We start from the raw sequence: 23,695 nt of genomic DNA, 5'->3' as shown, positions 1-23,695 counted from the left end.
TGCATTGGCAATGCTTATTGATTTCTTTCTTTTTGATGCAGACCATGTCTTCAGTAGGGGATACCCTTGTAATATTAGTTGTTTGTTACCTCTTAGCCATATAAGAGTCATTGTGTTAAACATATTTTTCGGAGGAAATTAAGATAGACAGACAGACATTTATGTCCATTCACCGTTTGCTGCTCCTCAAAAAAGTGATTTAAGCTTTTGCTAGTTAACAATGTTTCGACTACATTGGCCTTGATGGAGTTTCATAAAAACAACTTTTGAGTGAGAGGACATGCCTTGGTCTCTTTGCCTCTAATTGGTTACATACCTTGCCATCAGTGGTGACTGCAGCGAAGACAGTGGAGGAGTAAGGAGACCATGCCACATCTCCCACAGAGGCGTTCAGGTCAAAGGTGAACATTGGGGTCCTACAGAGACATGGACACTGAAGTATAAGGACTCCGTAATGGATACAAATACTAATACTATAAAATCTAGATTACGTTATTTACCTTAAAGATAGCAGAAAACAATAGATCATAGACACCTTCTCTAAACATTTGTAAGAGGTCACATTACTTCATAAGTTCATAAGTACAAGTAAAAAGTTAGAGAGTAAAGAGTGAAAAAGACGAAGACAGACATTACTCTTCCCGAGAGAAAAAAAGAAAGAGAGAGAGAGGGCTTGAAAATAAAAATCAATAGCACCTCTTCAGGCTACATAGACTACATTGGGTCGAGCCGATGAGTAAACGCAACCTGCGCCCTCCTCTTATCCCACCAAAGATATCCTCTCCTCCCTGTCAGTGTATTATAATGGATGTTATTTGCTCCTGTGAGGTCTTCAGGGTCTAGAGAGATGAGGCAGAGCGGGGGATCCAGGATGAAACGTTTGAAAGTGCGTGAACTGCAGTATCTTATATTCCATTCTTTCCAAAGAAAAGGAAGAAGACATGAACAGTGACTGTTATTGCTCCCAGTGGTGAGACTGTTTGGTGAACTGTAGGAACAATACAATGGTTTGAAATGTTTGTCCTCAGTCTTTTGAGGTGCAGGCAGGCAGATAAGTAGCGCTAAAGACATATGGCAAATAGAACCTGGTCAATGCCATATCGGCAGATAGCCTAGTGGTTAGAGTGTTGGGCCACTAATAAAAAGGTTGCTGGGTCAAATCCCCAAACTGACAAAAATCTGTCGTTCTGCCACTGTCGTTCTGCCAGTTAACCCACTGTTCCCTGTTAGTCCATCATTCAAAATAAAAATGTGTTCTTAAGTGACTTGCCTGGTTTTTAAAAAATCTATCCAAAATATCTTTGGAGTGATTTTTCATTAAATGAGAACAAAACAGATTGGGTCACACTGATTCCAAAGTGGTATCAGGCAGTTAAAGAACACATTTACTCTAAATTGTTTCTGTTAACTAAGATACAAAGTAGGCTAGAAATCAACGTTTACTGGTCGCATAAACCGATTTGCAGGTGCAGCCAAATGCTTGTATTTTCTCAATCAAAAAGTGGTGCAGCCAGTCCATAGACTAGAGAGATAGTTATTCTATGTGGATAAACAGACAGATAGCACATGAAGCTACTGAAAGAAACTAGGATGTCAAGAGAGTGCGGGGTAAGCTGAATGATATTATTCATTTATCACAGGCTGCCAGGCTGAAGTCCTGATTTCTGTAACCTGCAGAGAAATCTGTAACACTACTTCTGACATTTTATGACTCAGGCTAGATCTGATCTGAGACGCATGACTTATCACTCACAGTCCATTCAGATAGATGGAGTTACAAGGGCTTGTATCAACAGGATAAAGTAGTTCCGACCTAATCAATCCACATGATCTTATTCAAATGACCATTTAAGTGTGCAGAGGGACTTCTGTTCAACTACTGCTGAACTAAATAAGTGGCTCCTTCACCATGCTCCCTAAACAATGTAGAATCAATTTCTGGAAAAGTATTCTGTTTTAAGAAGGTCATACCAAGGATCATTTTGCTATTTGATTTAGAATTTTAAGACCCCTTGAAGTATCAGAAAAATACATAAAACAAATATTTTATGAAAAATGTTATTTGGCATTACTGCTATTAGCCCATACAAATGCATGAAAGGAAGTTTCTTCTGAAGTGTCTGTCCTATATATGAGGGATATAACAAAGATCAGGAAACAATATACAGTATAAATACAGTACCAGTCAAAAGTGTGGACACAACTACTCTTTCAAAGGTTTTTCTTTATGTTTACTATATGCTACATTGTAGAATAATAGTGAAGACATCAACACCATGAAATAACATATATGGAATCATGTTGTAACAAAGAAAGTGTTAAACAAATCAAAATATATTTTATATTTGAGATTCTTCAAAGTAGCCACACTTTGCCTTGATGGCAGCTTTGCACAATCTTGGCATTCTCTCAACCAGCTTCACCTGGAATGCTTTTCCAACAGTCTTGAAGGAGTTCCCACATATGCTGAGCACTTGTTGGCTGCTTTTCCTTCACTCTGCGGTCCAACTCATCCCAAACCATCTAAATTGGGTTGAGGTCGGGTGACTGTGGAGGCCAGGCCATCTGAAGCAGCACTCTATCACTCTCCTTGGTCAAATAGCCCTTACACAACCTGGTGTGTTTTGGGGCAATGTCCTGTTGAAAAACAAATGATAGTCTCACTAAGCACAAACCAGGCAGGATGGCGTATTGCTGCAAAATTCTGTGATAGCCATGCTGGTTAAGTGTGCCTCTAAATAAATCACTGACAGTGTCACCAGCAAAGCACCCCCACACCATCACACCTCCTTCTCCATGCTTCACGGAGGGAACCACACATGCGGAGATCATCTGTTCACCTACTCTGCGTCTCACAAAGACGCTGCGGTTTTGGACCAAAGGACAGATGTCCACCGGTCTAATGTCCATTTCTCGTGTTTCTTGGCCCAAGCAAGAACTCTTCTTCTTATCGGTGTCCTTTAGTAGTGGTTTCTTTGCAGCAATTTGACCATGAAGGCCTGATTCACGCAATCTCCTCTGAACAGTTGATGTTGAGATGTGTCTGTTACTTGAACTCTGTGAAGAACTTATTTGGGCTGCAATTTCTGAGGTGCGGTTAACTCTAATGAACTTATCCTCTGCAGCAGAGGTAATAATGGGTCTTCCTTTCCTGTGGCAGTCCTCATGAGAGCCAGTTTCATCATAGTGCTTGATGGTTTTTGCGACTGCACTTGAAGAAACTTTCAAAGTTCTTGACATTTTCCAGATTGACTGACCTTCATGCCTTACAGAAATGATGGACTGTCATTTATCTTTGCTTATTTGAGCTGTTCTTGCCATAATATGGACTTGTTTTTTTACAAAATAGGGCTATTCCACCCCTACTGTGTCACAACACAACTGATTGGCTCATGGCGCCGTAAGAAGATGGCTGATGTTTTACGCGCTCCTAACCAACCGTGTTTTTTTGTTCATTTTTTTGCATTGTTTGTAACTTATTTGTTCACTTATTCTGTACATAATGTTGCTGCTACCGTCTCTTATGACCGAAAATAACTTCTGGACATCAGATCAGCGATTACTCGCCACAAACTGGTAGAAGCTTTTTTTTCCTTTAACGAGTCCAACAAGCCCGACGTGAAGGACATACTGCTTTCCCGTGAACAGGCCCAAATCCCTGTTATTTGCATGAAGAGAAGAAGGAGAAAAAGAGGACGGAGGTCGGGCTGCCTTCTGAGAATTCATATGCGATCGAATAAACCCACACTGACTTCTGTTCTACTAGCTAACATGCAATCATTGGAAAATTACATTTGACGACCTACGAGGAAGATTAAACTACCAACAGGACATTAAAAACTGTAATATGTTATGCTTCACGGAGTCGTGGCTAAACGACGACATTATCAACATACAGCTGGCTGGTTATGCGCTGTATCGGCAAGATAGAACAGCGGCGTCTGGTAAGACAAGGGGGGCGGACTTTATATATTTGCAAACAACAGCTGGTGCACGATATCCAAGGAAGTCTCTAGGTTTTGCTCACCTGAGGTTGAGTATCCCATGATAAGCTGTAGACCACACTATCTACCTAGAGAGATTTCATCAGTATTTTTCATAGCTGTCTACATACCACCACAGACCGATGCTGGCACTGAGGACACACTCAATGAGCTGTGTTCCGCCATAAGCAAACATGAAAACGCTCATCCAGAGGCAGCACTCCTAGTGGCCGGGGACTTTAATGCAGGGAAACTTAAATCCGTTTTACCAAATTTCTATCAGCATGTTAAATGTGCAATCAGAGGGAAACAAAACTATAGACCACCTCTACTCCACTCACAGAGATGCGTACAAAGCTCTCCCTCACCCTCCATTTGGCAAATCTGACCATAATTATATCCTCCTGATTTCTGCTTACAAGCGAAAATTAAAGCAGGAACACCAGTGACTTGGTAAATAAAAAAATGGTCAGATGAAGCAGATGCAATGCTACAGGACTGTTATGCTAGCACAGACTGGAATATGTTCCGGGATTCTTCCGATGGCATTGAGGAGTACACACCATGTCATTGGCTTCATCAATAAGTGCATCGATGACATCGTCCCCACAGTGACCGTACGTACATAACCCAACCAGAAGCCATGGATTACAGGCAACATCCACACTGAGCTAAAGGCTAGAGCTACCGCTTTCAAGGAGAGGGACTCTAACCCGAAAGCTTATAAGAAACCCCACTTTGTCCTCCCACGAACCATCAAACAGGCAAAGAGTGAATACAGGACTAAGATCGAATCATACTACACCGGCTCTGACGCTCATCGGATGTGGCAGGGCTTGTAAAACCATTACAGACTACAAAGGGTAGCGCAGCCGAGAGCTGCCCAGAACCTACCAGACGAGCTAAACTACTTCTATGCTCGCTTCGAGGCAAATTACACTGAAACATGCATGAGAGCACCAGCTGTTCCGGACGACTGTGTGATCACACTCTCCGCAGCAGATGTGAGTAAGACCTTTAAACAGGTCAACATTCACAAGGCCGCAGGGCCAGACGGATTACCAGGACGTGTACTGCGAGCATGTGCTGACCAACTGGCAAGTGTTTTCACTAACATTTTCAACCTCTCCCTGTCCGAGTCTGTAATACCAACATGTTTTCAGAAGACCACCATATCCCTATGGTAACCTGCCTAAATGACTACCGACCCATAGCACTCAAGTCTGTAGCCATGAAGTGCTTTGAAAGGCTGGTCATGGCTCACATCAACACCATTATCCCAGAAACCCTAGACCCACTCCAATTTGCATACCGTCCTAACAGATCCACAGATGATGCAATCTCTATTGCACTCCACACTGTCCTTTCCCACCTGGACAAAAGGAACACCTATGTGAGAATGCTATTCATTGACTACAGCTCAGAGTTCAACACCATAGTGTCCTCAAAGCTCATCAATATGCTAAGGACCCTGGGACCAAACACCTCCCTCTGCAACTGGATCCTGGACTTCCGGACGGGCCGCTCCCAGGTGGTACGGGTAGGTAACAAAACAGCCACCACGCTGATACTCAACACAGAGGCACCTCAGGGGTGTGTGCTCAGTCCCCTAATGTACTCCCTGTTCACTCATGACAAGACACAGCCAGGCATGACTCCAACATAATCATTACATTTTCCAATGACACAACAGTGGTAGGACTGATCACAGACAACGACGAGACAGCCTATAGGGAGATCAAAGACCTGGCAGTGTGATGCCAAGACAACAACCTCTCCCTCAACGTGATCAAGACAAAGGAGATAATTGTGAACTATAGGAAAAGGAGGACCAAGCACACCCCCATTCTCATCGACGGGGCTGTAATGGAGCAGGTTGAAAGCTTCAAGTTCCTTGGTGTCCACATAACTAACAAACTAACATGGTCCAAGCACACCAAGACAGTCATGAAGAGGGCACGACAAAACCTATTCCCCCTCAGTAGACTGAAAAGATTTGGCATGGGTCCTCAGATCCTCAAAAGGTTCTACAGCTGCATCATCGAGAGCATCCTGACTGGTTGCATCACTGCCTGGTATGGCAACTGCTTGGTTTCCGGCCACAAGGCACTACAGAGGGTAGTGTGTACAGCCCAGTACATCACTGGGGCCAAGCTTCTTGCCATCCAGGACCTCTATACAATAAAATTGTCAAAGACTACAAAGACTACAGCCACCCTAGTCATAGACTGTTCTCTCTGCTACCGCACAGCAAGCGCCAAGTCTAGGGTCAAGAAGCTTCTAAACAGCTTCTTCCCCCAAGCCATAAGACTCCTGAACATCTAATCAAATGGCTACCCAGACTATTTGCATTGCACCCCTCCCCCCTGTTATTATCTATGCATAGTCACTTTAATAACTCTACCTACATGTACATATTACCTCAATTACCAATGTGCCCCCGCACATTGACTCTGTACCGGTACCCCCTGTATATAGTCTCACTTTTGTTATTTTCCTGCTACTCTTTAATTACTTGTTCTTATACATATTTTTTAAACTGCATTGTTGGTTAGGGCCTTTAAGTAAGCATTTCACTGTAAGGTCTACACCTTTGGTATTTGGCGCATGTGACTAATACAATTTGAATTGATTTGATTTTAAACTCATTAACAAGACACCTGTTAACACCTGTTAATTGAAATGCATTCCAGGTGACAACCTCATGAAGCTGGTTGAGAGAATGCCAAGAGTGTGCAAAGCTGTCATCAAAGCAAAGGGTGGCTACTTTGAAGAATCTCAAGTATAAAGTATATTTTGTTTTCTACAATGTAGAAAATAGTAAAAAATAAATAAAAACCCTTGAATGAGTAGGTGTCCAAACTTTTGACTGGTACTGTATATCTGTATTCCCAGTCACAAATTTATTTCAATTGGCTGATTTCCATTATGAACTGTAGCTCAGTAAAATCTGTGAAATTGTTACATGTTGCGTTTATATTGTACACTGCTAAACTGCTAACAGTTAATCTCATGGCTATCCGGACTATTTGCATAGACCCCCTTTTATTATTTACTATTTATTTATTTTTGTATTATTTATTTTTATTAACTTTTGGGTAAATATTTTCGTACTTAAAAAAAAAAAATCTGCATTGTTGGTTAAGGGCTTGTAAGTAAGCATTTCACGGTAAGGTCTACACCTGCTGTATTCGGCGCATGTGAAAATGTATTTTTGATTTGATTTGTTAAACATAGGCTATAGCATTTACTGTACACTGATATATGTGCTAGGCGAACTGTAAATACAGTCTGGACATGCCAAACGTAGTCAACATGCAAGATTAAAATCACTAGGCTATTGATAAGGCCTGAAAAAACTGTGCATCATTCTAATCAAATTCTTATAAAAACAAAACAACAACTTGTTTTAAAATAGGCTAAGTCTAAATACAGTTCCAGGAACCATAATTTTATCTTTATTTTACTAGGCAAGTCAGTTAAGAACAAATTCTTATTTTCAATGATGGCCTAGGAACAGTGGGTTAACTGCCTGTTCAGGGGCAGAATGACAGATTTTGTACCTTGTCAGCTCAGGGATTTGAACTTGCAACCTTTTGGTTACTAGTCCAACTCTCTAACCACTAGGCTACCCTGCCACTCCATGTGGGTGTATAATACAGACAAGGCAACTTAGACTATTGAGGGTTTTACACATGCTAACTTTTGACAGGAGCTGGATAAAGATCCAATATAAAGAGAAAGGGGGATGTCCACTCACCGTTATACTGCTCGCAAATGTAATGTTTTATAAACATCATGGAACAATCTTACAGACCCCATTTGCACATCTCCAGAAATAGCAGACAATATTGCATTTGAGCCATGTACAGTACGTTCTCGCCATAAACCCATGGAAGGTGATTCTTTTTAATATGTTTGGTTTTTAATCCAATTCAACGAATAACAATCATACTGTTTTTTAAACCAACAACAATATTTCTAAATAGGATTGGGTCAGAAGCATGATGTCATAAATCGCTTTTCTCATTTCATGGCACTGTGTGCACAAGTAGGCCTAAATGTCTTTACGTATAACATTTGCATGTCTACAAAATACGAGGCTCCTGTCAATTGTATCGTTGCCTACGTGCGAGACTGATTCTCAAAGAAATTGCCCATTGATATGGCATTACCGGAGGACTGAATAGTTTGGAAGTGCTGTCATTGGTAATCGAGCGAGGGGCGCTCTTTGAAAATGGGGATGGATGGCTACTTGAACAAGTGAAATGCAGGTATGTGAATTGTGAATAATGAAGAAGCATGAGGGCAAAAACCTCCAAAATATTTCAAAGCACTCAGTAGACCATTTAAAACCCCTTTATTCATATACTACTTTTGGCTCATGGCCAGGATACAAAGACAAACCTATGTGATGCTGCTAAACCACCCTTGATTAAGGGGGGGGTAGGCTATGCTTGTTTTTTAATCAAATGAAACGAAATGGGGGGACACCAATAGTTTTTTATGTTTATAAGAATGAGAATCACCATATGCACTGCACGTCATGGCTGGCTAGGCTGCGCATCTGCTCTCAAAAACCATGCGTTACCTTTAAGACCTGCTTTATGTGGGTCTTAAAAATTCTAATTAGCGCATTATGGCATTTTCTATTTTGTGCTTGTTTTTAAGGACAGGCCTCAGATATTGCCACCCCTCCCACTTCAGCGGGGTTTAAATGGATGTTTTTGAGGTGCCATTTTAAAACCAGAATTATAGCCTGACATAGATTTGGAACAGCGAGACCTTTTTGAATATAGCTACTCCTCTAATCTAAGGTGGTCAATGTGAAAATAAATATCAGAGACAGCATAGTTTGATTTGGGTCACAATAGTGTGATGGTGAGTAGACTTACTTGATGGTGGGCGGGCACAATAGTGTGATGGTGAGTAGACTTACTTGATGGTGTGGTCCCAGATCTTGACGGTCCAATCAGAGCTGCAGGATATAAAGACCTTGGTGTGGAAGTGGTTCCACTTAACTGCGTCCACTGCCATGTTATGGGCATTGTAGGTCTCCAGGAACTGGCTGGAATAAGCCTTGGAGCACTGGAAATGACACAGCAATAATATGGAGTCAGTCCTCACATTCACCCATAAACCACTCCAGATAGACAATGTACTGTAGCTGTGAACCAAACTTGCTCTCTACTATTATTGCAAGCTACATAATTTGCACGGTGACAGAATGATAGGAGTGAAAGCACAGAGAAAGTATCATAGTTAAATGAAAGAGATAAATCAAAATGCAGCCCAGGCCTAAATGGTATGTCCCCCACTGGTCAAAACTGGTTGAATCAACGTTGTTTCCACGTCATTTCAACAAAGAAATTCATTATTAGGAGGTTTAATCAACGTGGAAAACAGATTGGATTTGCAAAAAGTCACCAACGTAAGGGAATTTCTTTTAAAAAATTAATAAATCCAATGTCATGGTGACATGTTTTGTTGATTTCGTGTTAGTTGACAACTCAACCAAATGTAAATAAAAATAGACGTTGAACTGATGTCTGTGCCCAGTGGGGTTTTTATATAAGGGGATATGTAGTGAATAAATCACAGCAGAGATATTACATTTGTCCCAAGAGCTCCCGGAGGTGGCTGTTTTCCAACAAGAGGTGACAGATTGGAACTGATATCACACACATAGCTGTGTGTGTGGGTGTGTATTTGTGCGAGTTTGCATGAATCAAAAATGTCACAGACAAGGAGCTAGCTAGAGCTAACAAGGAGGAGACAATGAGCTAGCTATAATTAATCATATCTATGAAGAAATAAATAAAATAAAAATATAAATGATACAAATAACTTTTTTAAATCATTCAAATGACTAAACCAGAGAGCATGATTTATCCACAGAGGGTCATTAGCTTCTTTTAAGAAATAGCTGTGGATTGTTTTAAATCACAAGCACATAGCTGTTTGTTGAGTGCGGCTGTCAGTGAAACGCATCTAAAATAGTCCTAGGGCTATCGCAATATTTCAAAATACAATTGAGGGACAAACACTAAAGAGAAAAGAGAGTAAAAACTATAATCTGTCTTTAGTTACAAAAATTCTCAATTCTTAAATTGAACGAAATATTATTGCCCATCGTATTAGCACTAGTGGAGAACATATTCCCTGTCTTTATCATTCGTTGTGTGAGTCAGTGCCACTGGAAAGTCATTTTAGGATAATATAATTTCCTCCTCCAGGCTAGATGGACATCATATTGTACAATATGTGTCTCACCTTTTCTTAGGCCTAGATTAGATGGTTGCATTCAAGACAAGGTTGTTTTTATTGCTGTCAGTTTGTCAGCAGAGCAGGCTACCCTGTCATTTTTGTTAAAGATTAGGATTCTGCTAATATGTCGGCAGTCATGTAAAGTGTTCGTAGAATTGCATGAAATGTGTTTCTAAAATGAAAAAATCTATTCCACCCCCCCCCCAACAAAAAAATCCTTAGCTAGGGCTGAGCTCTGAATCTGTGCAAAGGAGAAAAAAAGCATTGTTCAGAACCTAATTATTTTTCAAATATTGAGTTATATTATAATCCTAATGTATGACTATTCAATCTTCTCATCACATTTGAAATAGTAGGCTATTTTACATTAGTCTGCAAATTGGATAACAGATGCATGCTTTATCTTAAAGGTGATTTTTTGGGGGAGGGGTGAAAAGATCGTTTCACCAACCTTGAAACTCCTGTGCCACCTATGATCTTTTCTCTCAATTGTATCCTGATATAGAGCATACGATCATGAGCCTGATGAACGTCTTAGCATCTTCTACAACAGTGGTTCCCAAACTGTGGGGCGGGGCACGGCTTTCAACTTACTCTTGAAAGTTGTAATAGTAGAATGCACTAGTATAATTCTCTTGTCATGTCAGCCATTGCATACCTTAAGAGAGCTATTTACAACTTGCCAGAAATGTCCAGATCAACTTGCCCATGTAAGCTAACATTTTTTTAGCTAGGCTTTTTTGACCATAGATTTTGTTGTAATGTTTCAGTCACTCAAATATCACATGAATACACATTAGACATGGCAAAATGTATAGAATTGCAAGAACATTTGCTTTGAAACTGAACATTCTCTGCACCTCATGACAAAATGTGTAGAATTGCAGGAAATAAGCTTTAAAACCTTCTAAATTTGTTTACAGTGCTTATGCCCATAGAGATAAACATGGCGGGATGTTCCCCAATGCTGGAAGGGGGGCCTGAGAGAAAACGTTTGGGAACCCCTGTTGTACAACATAAAAGGCCTTCATTACAATGTAATGTACAGAGTTTTCAAAAACCCTTAATGTAGGCATATTAAACACTAAATACTGTAGGTTTATTGTGACTTAGACCACAGTGCGTGTGTGTGATGAAACTATTTCCCACCCGATGTTGCAAAAACGCCACAACAACGAGACACTGAAGAGAAACTAATGAGCTTGCACAGTCAGGAAGATCTGGAAAATCAGAATGGGCCTTTTGATGACACTGCTACAGCGAGCTCGCAATCAGCCAAAACTCTTCATTAACATATGCGCTTACCGAACCATAACATTGCAGGGAGCTAGCTAGCTAACACAGTGGGCTAAGGCTCACAATTAGCATAGCCTTTAGAGAGAGTAGACTGAGCTGCCTGTCACTTGAGGCTCTGCGTGGCAGTGGCAGTTCTGTAAGGGGCTTCTAAAAGGCATTTGTCTGTGTGTGTGAGATTGAGTCAATCTGTCTCAAAGCTGTAGCTGAGAGCGATGGAACCTTATTGAATCCGTCATCCCGTCTAGATTGAGGAAAAAAAAAGATCCCCTGTAGAACTCTGCTTCAGTGTGTGTGTGTTGCACCACTGCTGGATAGACACTTGTGTGAGAAGGCCAAATGAGGATGGATGCCAGCCAAAAACTACAGCTGTCTGCTGTTAATGAGCAAATCTGGGAGAGGTTTGGAGGGTCTGCCCTCATTTTGGCTCTCATTAAATGCTTAGCACCGCGTGAGAGGGCCTCCCAGAGCGCCAGCCTAGACTAACAATCCTAGCATAGACTGACAAATCTCTGACAAATACGGAAAAAAAAATAATAATATGCCAATCGCCGAGACTACTCCTCTTCTTAAATTTAGCGCTTCTTAAATTTAGCATTTGAAAAAGCCTTCCCTCTGAGCCCCCGAAAAACCACTAAACAAGTTGTAGGGCTGCACCGTTGAGAGCAGAGATAGAGGTAAAGCACCACTTCAGAGTGGTGCTTTACAGCCCGCTGGAAAGAGGCTGTGCCAAGCCCAAAGCCTAGTGCTAATGAGAGAACTTCCTCACTCTCTGAGAGACAAGGAGAAGGCATTGCTTCTGTGGCCCAGCGGGATATCACACACCACACTACAAACACAACAGAACAAGACTCCATTTGATTCCTCAGACGAGCAACTAGCAGACGGTCAGGACACCCAAGACAATTCATATCTCATTAAGTTGCCATAAAATAAGTAAACATTTTGGAGTGGCTGAACACAGCAATAGTCAGTGGGGGATACATGACTGGGGACCATGTTTTAATGTCTGCTCACCTTGTGAATCTTGCCCTCCTCCGTGCCAACCAGGAAGAGGTAGTCAATCTGTTTGTGGAAGTCGAAGGATGTTCCACAAGCTGTGGGACGACAAACATTGTCAAATATTTCAATGATCCTAACAGGTATCAAACAGTGTTGAAATGATGCGTCAGTTGATGACAGGTCTTACCCATGATGGGAAGTTGCACACCTTCTGGTCCTTCTGACACAGCTCCCGCCAACGACAGCTTGATGATGTCTGTGAAGACCAGCTCATTCTGCAACCATTCAAACCCACATCAAAACTACTGTGAGAACAAATTAATACACAAAAAAACTCTTACATTACCAGTCAAAAGTTTGGACACACCTACTCATTCAAGTGTTTTTCTTTCTTTTTTCTTTTTTCTACATTGTAGAATTTTCTACATTGTAGTGAAGACATCAGAACTATGAAATAACACATATGGAATCATGTAGTAACCCCAAAAAGTGTTAAACAAATCTAAATATATTTTATATTTGAGATTCTTCAAAGTAGCCACCCTTTGCCTTGGTGACAGCTTTGCACACTAGAACACTACCTGGACACTACCTGGAATGCATTTCAATGAACAGGTATGCCTTGAAAAAGTTAATTTGTGTAATTTCTTTCCTTCTTAATGCGTTTGAGCCAATCAGTTTCGTTGTGACAAGGTAGGGGTGGTATACAGAAGATAGTCCTATTTGGTAAAAGACCAAGTCCATATTATGGCAAGAACAGCTAAAATTACTTTAAGACATGAAGGTTAGTCACTCTGGAAAATGTCAAGAACTTTGAACGTTTATTCAAGTGCAGTCGTATAAACCATCAAACGCTATGGTGAAACTGGCTCCCATGAGGACCGCCATAGGAAAGGAAGACCCAGAGTTATCTCTGCTGCAGAGGATAAGTTCATTTAGAGTTAACCGCACCTCAGAAATGGCAGCCTAAATAAATGATTCACAGAGTTCAAGTAACAGGCACATCTCAACATCAACTGTTCAGAGGAGACTGTGTGAATCAGTACTTCATGGTCGATTGCTGCAACAAAAAAACACTACTAAAGGACACCGATAAGAAGAAGAGACTTGCTTGGGCCAAGAAACACAAGCAAAAGCTCTGGAAATCTGTCCTTCGGTCTGATTTTTGGTTCCAACCGCCATGTTGTTGTGAGACGCAGAGTAGATGAATGGATGATCTCTGCATGTGTGGTTCCAACCATGAAGCATGGAGGTGTGATGGTGTGGGAGTGCTTTGCTGGTGACACTGTCTGTGATTGATTTAGAATTCAAGGCACACTTAACCAGCATGTCTACCACAGCATTTTGCAGCAATACGCCATCCCATCTGGTTTGTGCTTAGTGGGCCTATGATTTGTTTTTCAACAGGACAATGACCCAACATTCCAGCAGGCTGTGTACGGGCTATTTTACCAAGAAGGAGAGTGATGGAGTGCTGCATAAGATGACCTGGCCTTCACAATCACCCGACCTCAACCCAATTGAGATGGTTTGGGATGATTTGGACAGCAGAGTGATGGAAAAGCAGCCAACAAGTGCTCAGCATAGGGTGGCTACTTTGAAGAATATAAAATATATTTGGATTTGTTTCACACTTTTTGGGTTACTACATGATTCCATATGTGTTATTTCATCGTTTTGTCTTCACTATTATTCTACAACGTAGAAAGAAAGAAAAGAAAGAAAGAAAAACCCTTGAATGAGTAGGTGTGTCCAAACGTTTGACTGGTACACACACACATGAACATTCACATACTGTACTTATTAACACATATTTAATGTTTTTAAAGCTGCTGGCCCAGAACAGAGAGGCACATCTTGCTCTTCATTGTAATTAGAGGGCTGATATAAATACTATGCATGCCAGTCTCTCTTGGTTAAAAGTTGAGGAGAGACTGACTGCATCACCTCTTATTTTTCTAAGAAACATGAATGTGTTGAAAATCCCAAATTGTTTGCATAGACAACTTACACACAGTTCTGACACACACACTTACCCCACCAGACATGCCACCAGAGGTCTTTTCACAGTCCCCAAATCCAGAACAAATTCAAGAAAGTGTACAGTATAATATAGAGCCATTATTGCATGGAACTCCATTCCATCTCATATTGCTCAAATAGACAGCAAACCTGGTTTTAAAAAACAGATAAAGCAACCCCTCACGGCACAACGCCTCTCCCCTATTTGACCTAGAGAGTTTGTGTGTATGTATTTATATGTAGGCTACGTGTGCCTTTTGTAATATATATATATTTTTTTAATGTAGTTCTGACCTTGAGCTGTTGTCTATTAATGTTCTGTATTATGTCATGTTTCATGTCTTGTGGAAGAGTAGCTGCTGCATTTGCAACAGCTAATGGGGATCCTAATACAAAATATGCACAAATGCTCACAAGCAGACATGCATATATTAACACACATACTGAGGAAAGTGAATGTGTTTCTCGAGCACCTTGACAAGAGTCCATGACACCACACGGCCATCAGATGACACAGAGAAGAAGTTGTGATTGTTGTCCATGTCGTCCTTCTGCCACTTCACCTGAAAAAGAAATGCCACAAACATAATTTAGCACAATGACCCCAAAAAAACACACATCCGAGACAGTGATTTGCAGACAAACAGACAGCCAGACAGACATGCAAAGTCTTACAACATCATGCGTCAGTGAGTGTTATCCAAAATACAGAACATGCACAAACTAACACAAACCTGCCACACAGGGTCGGTGTGCTTGCCAGACTTGGCGGTGCTCTTATAGATGGGCTGCAGCGTCTCTTCTTTGAGGTTGTAGACGGCCACGCAGCCGTCGTAGAAGCCCACGGCCACCAGGTAGGGCAGGTGCTTGTGGATGTCCAGGCACAGGATGCCCGACGTCGTGGGGTAGATATACTCAGGGAAAGTGGAGTTTTTCAGGGAGTAGAACACCAGCATGCCCCGCCCCTGCTTGGTGAAGTCATCTGGGGGGAAGAGCGGGGTCAAGATAGCTCAGAGAAAGAAGTAAAAATGGTACATGTTTGGTATACCTTGCGTACTTACATGATCCAAGGCCGACGGCAAACAAATCTTTGTAGCTTTCATTCCTGTGGAGGAACAGAGAAACTATAATTCTTTCATGCATTTCCCCAAAAATATTAGGAGGATTTCAGGTTTTCCCTGTGGTCCAACTATTGTCTATAAGCCACACACCTATCAGAACTGTTTCATTAATAGTAAAGCCGCATTGTCGTTGTTGTTGTAATGTGAAAAGACTGACCAGCAGAGGGCAGTGACAGATAGCCTCTTGGCTTTGTCGTACTGAAACTTCCAGAGGGGGAGAAGGGTGCCCTCCTGCTCCCGGTACTCATCAGAAGCATCCTCAAAGTACTTAAAATCTAAAAGAGGGAAGTGACATCTCATATCATGTCACCATGCAGGGACTATCAGGAGGTTTTGTATCAAGGTAAAATAACATGGAAGAAAGGACCTACCTTGTGCAATGTCGTCAAACGTGTTTTGGTTCACCATCCGCTCAATGATCTTGGCCACCTTGGCCACTTTGGTGATGTCATCACTCTGAGGGGGAAACAGGAGGAAAGTTTTCAGTTCTCTACCTTCAACGGGATCAACAATGTCTGTGGGTTGTTGATTGAGGGCCCAATTTATCTAAGTGTTATCTCCAATTGATTGGCATGGCGTCATAGTTTAGTTTTCATGTCAAAGTGAATAGCTGTTGACTTGAGGTTTACCTGGGTCTCCACCAGCATCATCTTCTTCTTGCCTTTGTCGTCATCCTTCTTGGGGACGGCTTTCGCCTTCTCCTTGTTCTTCTCCTGCTTCTGCAGCACCTCCAAATACACGTCATAGATCTCCCACTGCAGGAGGAGAAGGAGGAGGTTACCCTGTTGTATCACTAGCCTTCATAAAGTTCATGTTGAGGACCAGCAAACAATGAGAATCATCAAACTCAAAATGATGTATTTCTCACCTGATTGGCAGTAGCTGAGAAGTTTGCACGAGGAGGGGGCTCTGTCTGACATCCCCTTTCCTGAGAAGGAGTTCAGAGAATTATTGTCTTGACAATCTTCGCAAGACAGATTTGCCCTTCTACAATATTATAGGCAATGTATGCTTCCTGCAACATGGTCTGCCTTGGCCCTAACCTACCTACCCTGAGTGGGTTGTTGAGAGTTTGGGAGGCCCTCTCACTGAAGTTGAACTGGTTGGTGATTTTCTGCTCCTTCTTGCCAACCTTGGACTCCACACTGTCAGCTCTCTCCTCTCCCCCGCCCTCCTCCACATCCCCTGCATCCTCCCCACCTGCAGCCTGAGCCAGAAGAAAGAACCAGAGAACACTTTTCACTATCTTGTCTCCGACTCTTCTGTGGGTTTGGCATGCGTTGATTGGAAGTCACTTAAGAGTCACTCAAATTACTGAATGTAGGCTATTTCACAAACTTCTTGGTATGTTAATAACTTAAGTGCTTTCCTACCGGAGTCTCAGGTTTTTCAGCTACAGCGGTCTCAACTGTGGCTTTTTCTGGAATAATAATCAACATCTCATGTTACTTTCAAAGTTATTTCAAACGTTTGCTCTTGTAAAAGGCAGCATATTTGATCACACAAAAATTCCAGAAGCCCTGGCTATCTACCCTCAGGGAGGCCCTGTTTGGCCCTCTGTCTGCGTGCCTCATCTGAGTCCTGGTGCAACAGGTTACCCTCCAGCACAAAGTGGACAGCCAGCTGATCCACACTGCTGATTGGCTTGTATGAACGTTCCTGAGAGAAGACAATGATACACATGTATCTGCATTGCATAATGCTTATGTATATCCATCATACAAGGTATCTTGAAAATCTTGTTTGTTTACATTAATATCCATTACATGATGGACCCAATAGGGAAGAAGAGAGAAGTTGTTCATAAAATCATGGATTAGACTGGAGGTTACTGTAATACTTTACCTTGAAGCTGTAGCGGACGATATTCTGAGGGGCATGTGGGTTGTTTGCAGTCAGGATCCTGGTGAATTCCTCTTTTAACTCCTGGTTAAGTGACAAAAAGATACAGTACATCAAACAACGTCTAAACATGACATATAACTGGTAAATGAATGAGCCAGAACCTTAAAGTCTTATGAAGAAGAAGTTACTTATACAGTATCTGTGGTCAGAACTATTTTGTGTGTCCTTCATGACTCAATTACAGTCTGGCTCTGTTTGGTGCCATGTCAGGAATCCAAACACCACAGTCAAGCTACAGTAAACTCACAGCCTCAGTGAGATCCAGTTGGTCAAGTGGCTTGATCAGAGTCTTCCCTTGCATCCACTCATCTCCTTCACCCATCTCTGTTCCATCCTCCTCATCCTGACCAAAAAAACATGACCAAACGGACATAAGCAACATGTTTGTCTGACTAAAAAAAGTTGACATAGGCTATATTGCTTGCCTAATGCTAACGATGTGATCATGTGGATACAGGGCTCTGAATGAACTTTTTCATTGGTAGCACTGGTGCTTTAGTAATGAGTGTCTTTGATCTATTTTCCTATCTTTCAGTGCCATCTAAAAGTTATGGCTCAACATGTTTGTTTCTTATCAAACAAATAGTGAGCATCACGCAAGAAGTCTAGTTTATAACTTTGAAAATATTATAAATGTTTTATTATTATAAAATGTGACCCGCAAAACCGCGATAGAAAGAAACATTTTAGCTTCAGTAAATGAGTCATAACTTTCGATAGGTTTGGTGGGCTAGAGAGGAGCAGTTTACTGCATCGTAAAGGCGCAACTATGATCACAAAGCGAAACAGACTTACCCGTGGTCATGGTTCTAACAGGTGAAGTGCAAAGGGAAAGGTGCATTATGTGAGGAGCAAACTGAAGTGAAGAGAAAATTCAGCAACTCAAGGAGGACAGTGGAAGTTGTTAAAAGTGCATCTTTATTGATAACATAAAAAATGCACTCAGTCTATGTATTTATAAGGTTTTAAAGGTCATGAACTGTCAAAATCACGTTTTTCATGAAATGTGATTATATTTGAAGGAAACCAGATCAAAGTATGATGACCAAAGTATGAACAATGACTGTTGCTTCTACACTGATAAAGTTTGATCATAAAGTTACTGGTGCCCTCCCCCATGTCAAACAATTGGATTCATTACTAAGGGGACAAGGTGACATCATTTTAACTCTAATTTTAATACACCAATGGTAACATGATATTCTCTTACCTAATTTAAATATGTACCGGCTTGTAACCAATATCAGATAAGGTGTGTTTGCAGAGGGGCGTGGTTTATATAGCGAGATGGCTCCTCTATTGGTGCCAACAATTTACTGTAGGCAAATGTCAGCATATATCATTACAAGTTTACCCTATTCATCTATGGCAAAGATACTTATATGTTTCCCCTTTGTGTCTACTGTTAACTAGTTACTGGCTAGCTAGGTCTACAGCCAGCATGGAACAAAAGTGGGAAAGGTTTGTTCAAAACTCATTCGTCAGTGCCTCTGTGAACCGCATCATAAGAGAAATGCCAAACTGGAGATTTAAAAAAAGACTGTTCAGGACAGAAAAGAGACATGAAGGAGGGTTGTATATACAGTAGGCGCCAAAAGTATTGCAACGGTGACACATTTTTTGTTGTTTTGGCTCTGTGCTCCAGCACTTTGGATTTTAAATTATGCAATAACTATGAGGTTAAAGTATTCAGACCCCTTCCCCTTTACCACATTTTTTTTAACGTTACAGCCTTATTCTAAAATAGATTAAATAAAACATTTTCCTCATCAAAAAGGCCTTTATGGTAGAGTGGCCAGACGGAAGCCACTCCACAGTAAAAGGCACATGACAGCCCGCTTGTAGTTTGCCAAAAGGCACCTGAAGGACTCTCAGACCATGAGAAACAAGATTCTCTGGTCTGATGAATCCAAGAATGAACTCTTTGGCCTGAATGGCAAGCGTCACATCTGGAGGAAACCTTACACCATCCCTACGGTGAAGCATGGAGGTGGCACCATCATAATGTGGGGATGTTTTTCAACGTCAGGGACTGGGAGACTAGTCAGGATCGAGAGAAAGATGAAAGGAGCAAAGTACAGAGAGATCCTTGATGAAAACCTGCTCCAGAGCGCTCACGACCTCAGACTGGGTTGAAGGATCACCTTCCAGCAGGACAACGACGCTACGCACACAGCCAAGACAAAGCAGGAGTGGCTTCGGGATAAGTCTCTGAATGTCCTTGAGTGGTCCAGCCAGATCTCGGCCTTGAACTCAATCGAACATCTCTGGAGAGACCAGAAAATAGCTGTGCAGCGACACTCCCTAACCAACCTGGCAGAGCTTGAGAGGATCTACAGAGAAGAATGGGAGAAACTCCCCAAATACTGGTGTGCCAAGCTTGTAGCGTCATACCCAAGAAGGTGCTTCAACAAAGTACTGAGTAAAGGGTCTTAATACTTATGTAAATGTGATATTTCAGGGGGTGTTTTATATAAATTTGCAAACATTTCTAAAAACCTGTTTTTGCTTTGTCATTATGGGCTATTGTGTGTAGATTGACATGGGGGAAATAACAATTTAATCAATTTTAGAATAAAGCTGTAATGTAACAAAATTATTAAAAAGTCAAGGGGTCTGAATACTTTCCAAATGCACTGTATCTGTAGTCATGGTAGAATCCACATTAATGTAGAAGTGTTTGGAAACATATTCTATTCTTATTTACAATAAAAGTGACTCCAAAATGAAGTAATCATTGTGTGCTAGGAATATGGGACCAAATACTAAACTTTTGACTACTATAATACACATAAGCTTATTTTCCCTACACTTTTGGTCCCCTGAAATGGGGGGATTACATACAAAAAGTGCTGTAATTTCCACAAGTTTTCATCCGATATGGATGAAAGTACCATCAAATTAAAGCTGACAGTCTGCACTTTAACCTCATAGTCATTGTATCATTGGAGTACAGAGCCAAAACAACAACAGAAAATGCATTCTTCTAACACGTTTGGAGCTCACTGTATTTCAAACTTGCCTCCTATGGTTTCAGTGACCAATCAAAATGGGAATACAACATAAAACACGGAGGGATTGGTAGAAAAACCTGACCAATACGAGTCGATTTTGAAACATAAACTTCCGTCATTTTCTATTAGTAAAACAGACTGTAGGCCTAGAATCTGAAGCTACGGGTGTTGCTTTTACCGAATAGGGTTCATCTTAAAGAACCCCTTTGATCAACTTCCACTGTCCTCCAGAGATGCTGAATTTCCTCTTTACTTTCACAGGTGAGGTGAAATGATACAAATGTAACAACTTTGAAGGAAATGTGACAAGAAACACAAATGAAAGAAGTGCTTTACCTGCTTCCAATGGCACAAATAGAATTTAGTCATTAAATGTGTGTATAGTTATAATAGCCACCTACCTTTTTCTTGCTGGCAGCTTTTGCAGTCTTTGCTGCGGGTGCCTTCTGGGACTGAGTGTTTGACCCCTATACAAAACAGACATATTTCATAACTTTGTTTCATGATCCACTAGGGCTGCATCTCAATATTCTACAGTCAGTCAGTGGCTTCGTCTGCTCGTCTTCTCTCCTTTATCTGCAATTTTCTGAAAAGAACAGAGTAGACCATAGCAACCAGACATTTGCCTCTCAGAGTTCTCCCCAAAGAATGAAAGAGGGCTGCTGCTTAACCTTGTGGACTGGTTGTGCCATTTAAGGCACATTTCTGCTTTTGATTGCAGAAAATGTCAGTTACAGCCGTACTCAGCAGCATCACCTTGGGAGGACCCTGTCAGCTGTTTACTAGCAACTTTAGTTTCTTCACCTCAATGCAGATAAGGAGAAGGAACAAATAATGTAAACCACTGTAAACCATTGAGATGCAGCCCTTAATCAGCAAATCAGTCACTTAGTGCTACTTGATAGCAACGTAGTTACAATGTATGTTACTGTACAATCATGCATTCAGCAATAGCGAACTTATTAGCTAAAACATTAGCTAACGAAAGCTAATGTTAGCGTTATAAAACGTTATCGTTACCTGCTTGGATTTCACAGTTCCTGTCTTGTGAACTACAGGCATTGTGTCCAAGAGATAACACACTATTGATAAGAAATACCCTTTTATTGTATAGATAACGAGCGCTATACAACAATTTTTTAATAGAGAGATGAAAAGTTTTCAAACTGTAACTCCACTCCAGCTGCTGCAAGTGTTTATCAGTTGCCGTGCCAACGAACATGTCCAGTCTAGGTCTTGTGGAGCACGAGCGCCTCCAGCTGTCCTTTGCATGTCAATGGTAGTGATATTCCAAATGCAGCCTACATTTTGTTGATGAAGTCTACAAGGACGGAGGGCCATTTTCAAGCCTTTTGCATGCACTCCAAGAGTAAAATATATATGAATATGTATATACAGTTGAAGTCGAAAGTTAACATACACTTTAGCCAAATACATTTAAATTTAGTTGTTCACAATTTCTGATTTATTTAAGCTTTTATTTATTTCATCACATTCCCAGTGGGTCAGAAGTTTACATACACTCAATGGCTTAAGTACAGACCAAATGGCTTAAGGACAACAAAGTCAAGCTATTGGAGAGGCCATCACAAAGCCCTAACCTCAATCCTGTAGAAAATTTGTGGGCAGAACGGAAAAAGCGTGTGGAGCAAAGAGGCCTACAAACTAGCTCTGTCAAGAGGAATTGGCCAAAATTCACCCAACTTATTGTGGGAAGCTTGTGGAAGGCTACCTGAAACGTTTGACCCAAGTTAAACATTTTACAGGCAACGTTACCAAATACTAATTGAGTGTATGAAAACTTCTGACCCACTGGGAATGTGATGAAAGAAATATCAGCTGAAATAAATCATTCTCTCCACTGTTATTCTGACATTTCACATTCTTAAAATAAAGTAGTGATCCTAACAAAGACAGGGAATTTTTACTTGGATTAAATGTCAGGAATTGTGAACACAGTTTAAATGTATTTGGCTAAGGTGTATGTAAACCTCCGACTTCAACTGTATATATATATATATATATATTCGCTGGCCATGGCAGATATATATACAGTGCCTTGCGAAAGTATTCGGCCCCCTTGAACTTTGCGACCTTTTGCCACATTTCAGGCTTCAAACATAAAGATATAAACTGTATTTTTTTGTGAAGAATCAACAACAAGTGGGACACAATCATGAAGTGGAATGACATTTATTGCAAATTTCAAACTTTTTTAACAAATCAAAAACTGAAAAATTTGGCGTGCAAAATTATTCAGCCCCCTTAAGTTAATTCTTTGTAGCGCCACCTTTTGCTGCGATTACAGCTGTAAGTCGCTTGGGGTATGTCTCTATCAGTTTTGCACATCGAGAGACTGAAATTTTTTCCCATTCCTCCTTGCAAAACAGCTCGAGCTCAGTGAGGTTGGATGGAGAGCATTTGTGAACAGCAGTTTTCAGTTCTTTCCACAGATTCTCGATTGGATTCAGGTCTGGACTTTGACTTGGCCATTCTTAGTTTATTTTTGAACCATTCCATTGTAGATTTTGCTTTATGTTTTGGATCATTGTCTTGTTGGAAGACAAATCTCCGTCCCAGTCTCAGGTCTTTTGCAGACTCCATCAGGTTTTCCAGAATGGTCCTGTATTTGGCTCCATCCATCTTCCCATCAATTTTAACCATCTTCCCTGTCTCTGCTGAAGAAAAGCAGGCCCAAACCATGATGCTGCCACCACCATGTTTGACAGTGGGGATGGTGTGTTCAGGGTGATGAGCTGTGTTGCTTTTATGCCAAACATAACATTTTGCATTGTTGCCAAAAAGTTCAATTTTGGTTTCATCTGACCAGAGCACCTTCTTCCACATGTTTGGTGTGTCTCCCAGGTGGCTTGTGGCAAACTTTAAACAACACTTTTTATGGATATCTTTAAGAAATGGATTTCTTCTTGCCACTCTTTCATAAAGGCCAGATTTGTGCAATATACGACTGATTGTTGTCCTATGGACAGAGTCTCCCACCTCAGCTGTAGATCTCTGCAGTTCATCCAGAGTGATCATGGGCCTCTTGGCTGCATCTCTGATCAGTCTTCTCCTTGTATGAGCTGAA

General features: G+C 41.1%; 1 protein-coding gene across 1 annotated transcript in view; it reads right to left on the bottom strand.

Moving 5' to 3' along the window:
• dnai1.2 (dynein, axonemal, intermediate chain 1, paralog 2) overlaps nucleotides 1-21,828 on the bottom strand; it is a 33,298-nt gene extending 11,470 nt beyond the window's left edge. The window contains exons 1-18 of the mRNA XM_024374826.2: nucleotides 21,628-21,828; nucleotides 21,009-21,074; nucleotides 17,841-17,936; nucleotides 17,534-17,614; nucleotides 17,221-17,347; nucleotides 17,062-17,108; nucleotides 16,740-16,895; nucleotides 16,557-16,616; nucleotides 16,318-16,443; nucleotides 16,060-16,144; nucleotides 15,846-15,963; nucleotides 15,629-15,672; nucleotides 15,302-15,549; nucleotides 15,041-15,130; nucleotides 12,733-12,820; nucleotides 12,561-12,640; nucleotides 8,923-9,071; nucleotides 317-416 (exon numbers count right to left, since the gene is read on the bottom strand). Coding sequence (XP_024230594.1) covers nucleotides 317-416; nucleotides 8,923-9,071; nucleotides 12,561-12,640; nucleotides 12,733-12,820; nucleotides 15,041-15,130; nucleotides 15,302-15,549; nucleotides 15,629-15,672; nucleotides 15,846-15,963; nucleotides 16,060-16,144; nucleotides 16,318-16,443; nucleotides 16,557-16,616; nucleotides 16,740-16,895; nucleotides 17,062-17,108; nucleotides 17,221-17,347; nucleotides 17,534-17,614; nucleotides 17,841-17,936; nucleotides 21,009-21,074; nucleotides 21,628-21,669 — 1,803 coding nt within the window. The 5' untranslated portion in view covers nucleotides 21,670-21,828. The remainder of the gene's footprint in view (nucleotides 1-316; nucleotides 417-8,922; nucleotides 9,072-12,560; nucleotides 12,641-12,732; nucleotides 12,821-15,040; nucleotides 15,131-15,301; nucleotides 15,550-15,628; nucleotides 15,673-15,845; nucleotides 15,964-16,059; nucleotides 16,145-16,317; nucleotides 16,444-16,556; nucleotides 16,617-16,739; nucleotides 16,896-17,061; nucleotides 17,109-17,220; nucleotides 17,348-17,533; nucleotides 17,615-17,840; nucleotides 17,937-21,008; nucleotides 21,075-21,627) is intronic.
• Between the last annotated feature and the right edge of the window lie 1,867 nt (nucleotides 21,829-23,695).

The sequence above is a fragment of the Oncorhynchus tshawytscha genome, linkage group LG02, assembly GCF_018296145.1.
Source record: "Oncorhynchus tshawytscha isolate Ot180627B linkage group LG02, Otsh_v2.0, whole genome shotgun sequence".
NCBI lineage: Eukaryota > Metazoa > Chordata > Actinopteri > Salmoniformes > Salmonidae > Oncorhynchus > Oncorhynchus tshawytscha.
The sequence above is the reverse complement of the archived record's forward strand: the minus strand, read 5'-3'. Positions and strand labels throughout refer to the sequence as shown.